This window comes from Mirounga leonina, unplaced genomic scaffold, assembly GCF_011800145.1.
Source record: "Mirounga leonina isolate KUSES-001 unplaced genomic scaffold, KU_Mleo_1.0 Mir_171, whole genome shotgun sequence".
NCBI lineage: Eukaryota > Metazoa > Chordata > Mammalia > Carnivora > Phocidae > Mirounga > Mirounga leonina.
In genome coordinates, this window is record NW_023270436.1 from 15653040 (window position 1) to 15663414 (window position 10375).

At 44.8% G+C, this 10375-nt stretch overlaps 1 protein-coding gene across 1 annotated transcript in view; it reads right to left on the bottom strand.

Moving 5' to 3' along the window:
- Positions 1-7291, bottom strand: part of CIT (citron rho-interacting serine/threonine kinase) — a 162954-nt gene extending 155663 nt beyond the window's left edge. The window contains exons 1-3 of the mRNA XM_035017121.1: positions 7054-7291; positions 6127-6371; positions 441-582 (exon numbers count right to left, since the gene is read on the bottom strand). Coding sequence (XP_034873012.1) covers positions 441-582; positions 6127-6222 — 238 coding nt within the window. The 5' untranslated portion in view covers positions 6223-6371; positions 7054-7291. The remainder of the gene's footprint in view (positions 1-440; positions 583-6126; positions 6372-7053) is intronic.
- Between the last annotated feature and the right edge of the window lie 3084 nt (positions 7292-10375).

A 10375-nucleotide genomic window follows, 5' to 3' on the forward strand; every position in this document is an offset into this window, starting at 1 on the left:
TTTCAAAATTAAATTAAACTAATGAAAAGAAGCTGTTTATTAAAATTAAATACTGTGGGCCCTAAGCACTGTGCCTGCTATGCCCACTAGATTATCAGCCCTGAGTGGGTACAAGGATGGAACCAGAGGACATCGTTTAAGACCCTGGAACCAGCCATGCCAAAAGTTTGACCCAACCCTGGGTTTCTCAGTTTCATGAGCCATACATTCACTTTTTGGCCTAAGCTAGTTTGAGTTGAGTTTCTGTCACCTGCAACCAGCAGACCTGACTTATCTGGTCTCCCAGCTGCAGCAGGTGGAAACTGGCCTTGAAACTGGGTCTGTCTTCCTCCGAGCAGAGTTCTTACCCATGACCACCAACCACTAACTCATCTGGCCTCCAGCATCTTTGCAGTTTTGTCTAGCAGAACAGTTTTCAAGAGAAAGTTCTCCAAACTTACACTTCCGGACAAAGTTGCTCACGTGCTTGATCTTCATCAGAGCAGGCTGACTACATTCTCCGAAGAGAACGAAGAGGGCATCTAATATCCCTTCTCGGGAAAGAGGAGACATCTGCTGTTGAGTCAGAAAGGGTGGTTTCCCCTAAAAACAGCAAACAGCAGATGGAGACACTGTCAATAACGAAAAGCTTTGATCAATAACATCCACACAGAGTAAATTACAAGCCACCAACTCTAACTGCTCACGACACACGCTAACAGCACAATTCTGGGGCTTCATTCTTTAAAGTGACATCAACTGAGTCATTATGTTATCACTTATAAGATTCCATTACTGTGGGTTTTTTCCACCAGCACCTGGGAAGAAAAACTTCACAAGCATGCCATTAAAAACAAAAAGCCCTTCTTTCTTTTTTTTTTTTTTTTATTTTTGAGAGAGAAAGAGAGAGAGAGAATGAGCAGGGAGGTGGGGGGGAGGTCAGTGGGAGCAGACTCACCGCTGAGAAAGGAACCCAATGTGGGACTGGGATCCCAGGACCCTGGGATCATGACCTGAGCCGAAGGCAGACACTTAACCGACCAAGCCTCCCAGGTGCCCAAGGCCCTTCTTTTTAACAGTCTGTGGCTCATGGGAACATTTACTCTGGACCCTGCTGGTTCTGAAATGTTTCCATGTCTCTACAACAGGACACAATGATTGCTACTTCTTTCGAGTGTGCCCAGAGGTTTGTTAATATAACTGAGGTTTCTTTAATTCACTTGAACAATCTAGAATAGTATGGGCAGAGTGATCATGCTAAAGCTGAACTTATTCATGATCTAGACCAACAGTTGCAAACTGGCAGACTGTATCCAACCCACATGTTTTGTTGGGCCTGCAGCATTTAAAATAATTTGAATTAGGGCACCTGGGTGGCTTAGTTGGTTGGGCAACTACCTTTGGCTCAGGTCATGATCCCAGAGTCCTGGGATCGAGCCCCGCATCAGGCTCCCTGCTCTGCAGGGAGCCTGCTTCTCCCTCTGACCCTCTCCCCTCTCATGCTGTTTCTCTCTCTCTTCTCGCTCTCTGATAAATAAATAAAATCTTTAAAAATAAATAAATAAATAAAATAAAATAATTTGAATTATCTGCCAATATTGAAAAATCAGGAAATTTTACCCAAAAGAGGTGGGATTTGGGGGTTCTCCTGAAACACTGGAGGACCGAGCCACATTGCCCCCACATCCCTGCCCAGTGATGCTGAGCTGTGGCTGAGTGATGCTGCCCCTCTGGGTAGTGATCGTGGTCTGCAGTTCATCACAGACCTGACTCCCAGTCTTCCAGGTGGCCCCTGTGACTCACCCATAGTCACTGCCTGGCCCCCAAAGACATGAGTTTGCAACCTCTGGTCTAGAACAATGATTTCCATGTGCCAGGCTATGGATTGTGTGGAGGTATCTCTGCAGAGATGGCCACCTACAGGCCCTCTCACTCTGTAGGTGCTTGGCACCGCTCTCACCAACAGCCAGAGTCTATTTCCCCGCCCCGTGAATCTGTGCTGTCTCGGTGACTTGCTTCAAGCAACAGGTGACACAAGTGACACTGTGTCAGTTCAGGGCAGAGCTCTAAAGACGCCTAGCAGCTTCTGCTTTTGCTCTTTTGGGAAGCCAGTCACCACGTAAAAAAGCTTAGTCTAGACCAGGGGTCAGCAAACTACAGCCCATAGGCCAATGTGGTCCACCGTCTGTTTTTATAAATAAAGTTTTATTGGAACACAGCCACACCCATTCACTTACATATTGTCTGTGGCTGCATTTGTGCTACAATGGCGGAGTTGAATGGCTGCAGCTACACCCAAAGCCTAAAATATTTATTATTTCTTTCTTTCTTTTTTTTTTTTTTTATTTATTTGCGAGAGAGAGAATGAGAGACAGAGAGCATGAGAGGGAGGAGGGTCAGAGGGAGAAGCAGACTCCCTGCCGAGCAGGGAGCCCGATGCGGGACTCGATCCCGGGACTCCAGGATCATGACCTGAGCCGAAGGTAGTCGCTTAACCAACTGAGCCACCCAGGCGCCCCTAAAATATTTATTATTTCGAGAAGAAAGTTACAAGGCCTGGGTCAGACTACTGGATAATGAAAGACCTCATAGAGAAGCCAGCTGGAGGAACACTGAGATGCCCTAGCCAGCAGTCAGTACCCAGATGTTCCAGCCCCAGCCAAGCTCCCAACACAATATGGCCTCTTGCGTGACCCCAGCTGATATCACAGGTTGAAACAGAACTGCCCAGCTGAATCCAAATAACCCACAGAATCATAAGATAAAATAAATCATCACTGCTTTAAACTCTGTGAGTGGTTTCTTACACAGCACTGGATACTAGAAACGGACTGGCTACATTTGAATCACTTGAAGAACTTAGCTAAAAAACAACAACAAAATTCTCTGGTGCTGGGGCACCTGGGTGCCTCAGTCGGTTAAGCGTCTGCCTTCAGCTCAGGTCATGACCCCAGGATGGGATCGAGCCCCGCGTTGGGCTCCCTGCTCAGCAGAGAGCCTGCTTCGCCCTCTCCTCCCGGCTCGTGCTCTCTGTCGCTATCTCTGTCTCTCTCAAATGAATAAATAAAATCTTAAAAAAAAAAAATTATCTGGTGCTATCCCTGACCTACTGAACTAGAACTTCCCAGTTTGTAGCTTAGAATCTGTCTTATTAACAAGCTCACCAAGAGATTCAAACCTCAGCCAGGGATGTGAAGCACTGGGTCACAAGCCGCCATACCTGTCACTTTAATAGTTCTGTCACAAATTCCAAAAAATAGTCTTTGTTCCTTCGTTCTTTACTGAGTTTAGACTAATTGGAGCAACAGTTCCCAAATACAGTACTGATGCTTAACCAAGTGCTCAAGTCTGCCACGAAATGAGAAAAAACAAACACCACATGATGACTGGTCTATAAAGCTAAATACATTCAAATTTTAAAGTGACCTTTTATTCTGAAATCACGTCCTTCCTCTGTTGGTGTTTCTTAAAATGTCCCTTCTTTATGAAACGAAAGGACCAGAAGATAATGGCTTTTCTCTATATCTGTCTTGTTACATCCTTCTTATATCTCTTAGTTGGCAAAATAAAAAGCTGGCAAACCGAGGTTGGCCTAGCAAATTTGTGAAATTTTGTTGGCTCAAAAATCTAAATGTCTGCTGACCACATGACACAAAACTCATTGGGACGTTAAGTACAATGTTAAGTAGAAACCACTTAACCCAGGGACACCTGGGTGGCTCAGTCAGTTAAGCGTCTGCCTTCAGCTCAGGTCATGATCCCAGAGTCCTGGGATCAAGTTCTGAATCAGGCTCCTGGCTCCACAGGGAACCTGCTTCTCCCTCTGCCTGCCGCTCCCCCTGCTTATGTTCTCTCTCTCTCTGACAAATAAATAAGATCTTTTAAAAAAAAGAAACTAAGACCCAGTCCAAAGTACCTACCTGAATGGAAAACAAAATCACTACTCTATCTAAACCTCATTAAAATAGTATTACACAGGGAAAGAACAGTATCCGTACCTGGTTAGGCAAATGTTAGATGTATGCTACACTTGCAAATAATAGCTTTCCTGGGGACAGGGAAGAACTCATCATGAAAAAAAGATGAAATGGGGATTTACCCACAACCCTTGCTGTTAGAATGACATAAATATAATACACAATAAATTCTAACGCACTTTGGCAGTGTTGCCAATGGTTACATGCCCAGCCTCTGTTGTCTGAACAAAAATGGAGCCTCTGTCATTTACAAGCTGCATGATCCTGGGCAAGTCCTTGCCTCCCTCGATATCTGTCACTTCCTATTTAAAATGTAAATAAGAATAGTCCTTACGTCTGTAATGGAGCTGAAGTGACATAATCAGGAGCATGCTGGCTCTGTACCCAGCACATTGGAAGCCACAATTCTTACAAAGGAGCACATTATATGCCTTCAGTCAATTTTGTAGTAAGTCAAAAAAGTCTTGGAGTAAAACATAAAGGGGCTAAAACATGGCAGCACTCCGGTCAGCAGGAGTTAGGGACAGACTATTCATTTGTGAAAAATATCTCATGACTTAAAATGACAATGACAACAGGAATGGTCCCACAAAACAACCTAAGCTTTAAATCTGTCTCCATTCTGATCTCTTTGAACATTCCCCAATAACTATATTTTGGGGAAAAAAATGTCATCAAGAAAGTATCAGTATTTATCATCATACAGGTATCCTTGCATAAATACCTTCCTAAATATAATTACTGCTAAGTAAACACAAATTTGTCATTATTATAACTAATATTATTTCTACACTTCGCATTAATAATAGTTACCATTTATAACCATTGGCTTACCAAGAGCTAAGCAAGAAGATAAGTGCTTTACATCAATTATCTCATTTCATCCTCATGATAACCCTGTGAATTTGGTGCCATAACCTCTATTTGAAAGAGTGGCAAATGGATGCAGATAAGGCAAGAGAGTCACCCAAGATAACCCAGCTAACAAGTGCTGAGGCCAGGATTCAAACCCAGATCTTCACCACTATCTATATTGTCCCCCTGACTTGTGAATACATAAGTCAAACAAGGATTTCTACATCAACAATGTTTCATCTACAGCAAAAATAAAAGAATTAGAAGTCTACTTGGAAATTATTTCCTGAGCTTTAACACTTCTGGGGTGATAGAAAGCTTCTTTATCTTAAACAGAATATGGGTTTCACAGGTGTGGGTATTTATCATCTCTTTTTTTTTTTAATAAAGATCTCTTGAACGGGGCACCTGGGTGGCTCAGTCGGTTAAGCATCTGCCTTCAGCTCAGGTCATGATCCCAGAGTCCTGGGATCAAGCCCCCGCATCGGGCTCCCTGCTCAGCAGGGAGCCTGCCTCTCCCTCTGCCTGCTTCTCTCTCTCTCTCCCTCAGTCAAATGAATAAATAAGAACATCTTAAAAAAAAAAAAAAAAAGATCTCTTGGGCGCCTGGGTGGCTCAGTCGGTTACGCGGCTGCCTTCGGCTCAGGTCATGATCCCAGGGTCCTGGGACCGAGCCCCACATCAGGCTCTGTGCTCAGCAGGGAGCCTGCTTCTCCCTCTTCCTCTGCCTGCCTGCCTACTTGTGATCTCTCGCTCTCTGTCAAATAAATAAATAAAATCTTAAAAAAAATCTCTTGAACGAAAATAAATAGAAGTACATCTATAGCAATTTTGGCCAAAAAAATGCCTTTGTTTTTCCTTTTTTTTTTTTTTAAAGATTTTATTTATTTATTTGACAGAGAGAGACACAGCGAGAGAGGGAACACAAGCAGGCGGAGTGGGAGAGGGAGAAGCAGGCTTCCCACTGAGCAGGGAGCCCGACGTGGGGCTCGATCCCAGGACCCCGGGATCATGACCTGAGCCGAAGGCAGACGTTTAGCGACTGAGCCACCCAGGCGCCCCTGTTTGTTTTTCCTTAACAAAATAACAACCTTAGTACAGATAAGTGTGAGAAATTATTAAAAAGATCTCCCTTCAAGGACAAGTTCAGCTAGCTACTCCTCTGTACAGTGGCTTTTTCCAATACTATCAGCACGTATAAAAGACCAAATGGGATTTCTCCCAGAAGATTAGCCTCAATCCTGTAATAAGAATAAAAGTGACAAGGAGGTTCCAAGGAAACAAACACAGGTGAACAGAGCTGGCAGCCTGTTACCTGGAAGAAATGATTCAGCTTGGAGGCCCGGTTGGCAATGGGTTCAACAGCACCAGCGTCCAGCAGATTCCGTGCTCCATATTTGAACTTCAACATCTCTCCGATGGTGAAGAGATACAGGAGAAGGTCAAGTGTGAACTGCCAAATTGAGGAGGATGGGCTTGAAAGATCCTGATCTTCCTCAAGATGTCAGGGATAGCGAGGTGAAAACCAGCCACCACAAAACAGATCTTGGGAAGTTCAGTCTAGCAAGGGACATTAAAAAAACAGATTTTTATTCACTGTAACAAGAGGTAATACTCTTATCTGACATATTCTCTTACAAATCAATTTGTTTATTATCTGCTCCACCGATAATGTAAGCTCCACAAGGGCGGAGACACAGAGCCCGGCACATAGCAGGTGCTAATAAATACTTAGTGAATGACTGAAATAAGCGAATTACATAGTACGTTGGAAAGTAATATGTGCTACAGGGTTAAAAATGAGAGAGAGCAAGGTAGGGGCAATTGGTGTGTGTGCGCAATTTTTAACAGTATAGTCAGAGTAGACTTCACTGAGAGGGTAACATGTGAAGCAAGATCTGAAGCGGGTAAGCAGTAAGCCTTGCTGATGGGCGGGGGAGGAAAGGACAGGGTGCCGTGCAGAGGGAACAGCCAGGGCTAGGGCTCTGAGGCAGGACCTGGCCTTCTCTGACAACAGCAGGGAGACGAGGGGCTGGAGCAGAGGGAAAGACGCGGGAAATAGGAGGTGACTGACGGTACCGAGTGTGAAGTCACTACACAGACAGTAGGGAGCTGCCGCACTCCACTGGACGGAATAACGAGGGAATGCTGACAAGCAACGAGGCAGGGCGGAACCCACAGGGGACCCCCTCCGGGTTTAAGAAGGGAACGATTCCTCCTGCCCCGGGCACCACCTACTGACCTTTAGGCTCTCTCGGAGGAGGGCGCGCGCACCGCCAGCCTGGGAAGACCCTCGGGCCCCCGGCAGCCTTGGGGGCGGCACCACCGCCCTCCCCGCCACGGGAGGCAAAGCCGGGACTGGTGTGGGTGGAGGCGGCCCTGCCCCCGGCCTTGCGGAGTGGGGTGGGGAGAAATGGGCGTGCGGGGTTCAGACTCACACTCCGCGGACCCCGCCAGTCCGAGCTCTGCTCCGCCCCGCGCCTCCCGCCGCCGCGTTTGAACCAGGCGAACAGCATGGGCGGGGCTCAGTCGTGTCCGGACCAATCAGAGTGCCCGCTCCCAGGATGGCCCACTGCGTCCCACCCAAGCCCCACCCAAGTCCTTAAAGGGATAGAGGAAGTGAAAGGGAAAACCAATCAGGTTGTTTCTTCCTCTGACTCGTGACCAATGGAAAACGGGGAAAGACAAACCCCCGCAGGGCAGCTCCTGGAAGTTTGAAATTGGCGGTTAAGCAGGATGCTGCTTTTAAGGACGCGTCTGTTTGTGCCTAGGATCCCTGGGGAGGTCGCCAGGGCGCTGTCCTCTGCTATCATGGCCACCTGCGAGGAGGAAGGCAGCCAGACCGCCCTGGTCTTGTTCCTTAAACCGGGCTAAAGTCGAAGTACTTGTTATTTGGGGAAATCAGCTTGTTCTCTGCTACAGCTGGGGCAGGAAATGTTTTGAGCCTGAACTGCCGACCTGCCTCGGTTACTTGCAACTTTGGGCTGATTGTCCAGCGACCAATAGGTGAATGTATTGATAATGTCTGAAAGGACATTTTAAAATCGATTAAACGCAGGAGATTTAAATAGGCGCTTCACTAAAAAGGAAATCCAAACGGCCAACAAACGTATAAAAAGGTGCTCAACCTAATACATAATCACGAAATAGGAAAAATAAAACCACAGTGAGATATAACACTCACCGCCCCCTCCCCCCCAAAAAGATGTGGAGCCACAGTCATTCATACATAGCTGATGGGACTATAAATTAGTACAGTCTCGAAAAAAAAGTTTGGCTCTATTTGGTGAAACTGAAGATAAACACATTCTATGGCTCACATGTACAAGAATGTACAAATAGTATTGTATGACATAATGGCAAAAAAAAAAAAAAAAAAACCCTGGAAACAACGCAAATGTCTACCAGCAGTACAAAGTATAATTTTTTATATTGCAGTATTTTCATACAGTAATGAAAAGGAATAAATACAGCTAAACACAATGACATAATGATTTTTGAAACAATGCTGAATGAGGGAAATGGCAATAGAATAAAGTATGATTTCATTAAAATAAATTTCAAAAGCAGACCAAAAACATGTAAAGGGAGGGATGTACGTACAGGTGGTAAAACCATAAAGAAAGCAAAAGTCAGGAGAGTGTTTCCCTTGGGTTAAAATGGAGGCCATTCAAGGTGTGTCAGGGAGCTGCTATGATCTGTTTCTTAACCTGGATGGTAATAACAGAGATGCTTGTTTTAGAACTATTAAACTGGGTGTGCATGTATTTATATACATGTTCTATTTATGTATATAAAAAATTTGAAGGAAGAGACAGTCTTTCCTGTACTCTTTTTTTTTTTTTAAAGATTTTATTTATTCATGACACAGACAGAGAGAGAGAGAGAGAGAGAGAGGCAGAGGGAGAAGCAGGCTCCCAAGGAGCAGGGAGCCCGATGCAGGACTCAATCCCAGGACCCTGAGATCATGACCTGAGCCGAAGGCAGACGCTTAACCATCTGAGCCACCCAGGCGCCCCTTTCCTGTACTCTTCTAATTCCTACACTAGATAGAACTGGAGATATGTTATCACATGCACCCATACACACATGTGTGTGTGCAGCAGTAGAAAACCAAAGTGACAGACTTGCTGAATACACTTATTTTCCCCAAATGTAAACTTGCTCTTTCTCCCTGGGACGATAATGATAGCTACTATTTATCAAGCCCCCTCCCCTACCAAGCACTTTACCTCATTTAATCCTTACCACAACCCTAAGAGAGAGGAACTATAACCCACATTTTATGGATGGAAACTCAGAGAAATGGAGTGGCTAATTTGAAGGGATTCAACTTTAGGTGGTGGAATGGGGTTTGGAACTCCCGGACTGACTCCAAATCCTTTGGTCTTATACGAAACCTGCTTCTCAGAAGGACGTTAGAAATTCTCCCAGTCTTTACATTTGTCATGTTGCAAGGGCTGACCCAGTATAGAAAGATGTCGAGCAAAACTAAGAAATGCTTTTAAATGACATGTTGGAGATGGCAAGGTAAGGGGAGATGCAAAGTGGGTTGTAGCCAACTGTTGATTTGATATAAAGGATCTCAGCAAGGTCTGAAGGTGGATCTAGTCAACACTTCTGATTTTTCTAGTCCAGCCAAACCTGTTAGTTTCCTGGCATCAGAAATAGAAGGCTTTACCAGAATCTTGGGATTTGTTCATCCTAAATTAGAATGCAGTGTTAGCAGCACTGTTTTGCACTGCCCTGAATCCTGCCTAGATATCCTAATTTCCCGTTAGAACAATTACTGGTCTCTGCAAATCCCTTATGAAACAAGACAGGGAATAAAGAACAAATAAAATGAATACAGAAAGATACAGCCAAAAAACACATTAACCCCACCAATTTTCTTTCAGGAGTAGTAGCTGCACAAAAAAATGTATGGGGAGAGCAAATAAGAAGGGCCCAAGAGTGGATATGCAGGTGCTAAAAGGATAAGCCACTGCCAGATAGAACTGTCATTAAAACTAGACAGACGGGTGCCTGGGTGGCTCAGTCCGTTAAGCAACAGACTCTTGATTTTGGCTTAGGTCATGATCTCAGGTCCTGGGATCAAGCCCCACATCAGGCTCGGTGCTCAGCGGGGAGTCTGCTTGAGGATTCCCTCTCTCCCTCTCCCTCTGCCCCCCCTCAAATAAATAAATCTTAAAAAAAAAAAAAAAAAAAAAAAAAAAAACAGGAAACCTGAGACCGTATGTTTGTTCTTGCACAAAATGAAACCATGACAAGACTTATGCTGAACATGAATCCATGACGATTATCATAATGAGGATTCTAGAAGAACGCCATCATAACTGAGCCATAATGAAGGACCTTATGACATTCCTCCATTCAACCATTCATTTATAAAAAAAACCACTTATGGTGCCAAGCACTGGGGGTACCGAAACAAAAAAGACACCCTTCTTGTCTGATTTTCAAAGGCTAATTACAGTGGGGAAATGGGGCTGTGAGCAAACAATCGTGAAACACTTTGAGAAGTTCCTGTCACAGTGGGAAGTACAGAGAACTGGGGCAACCCA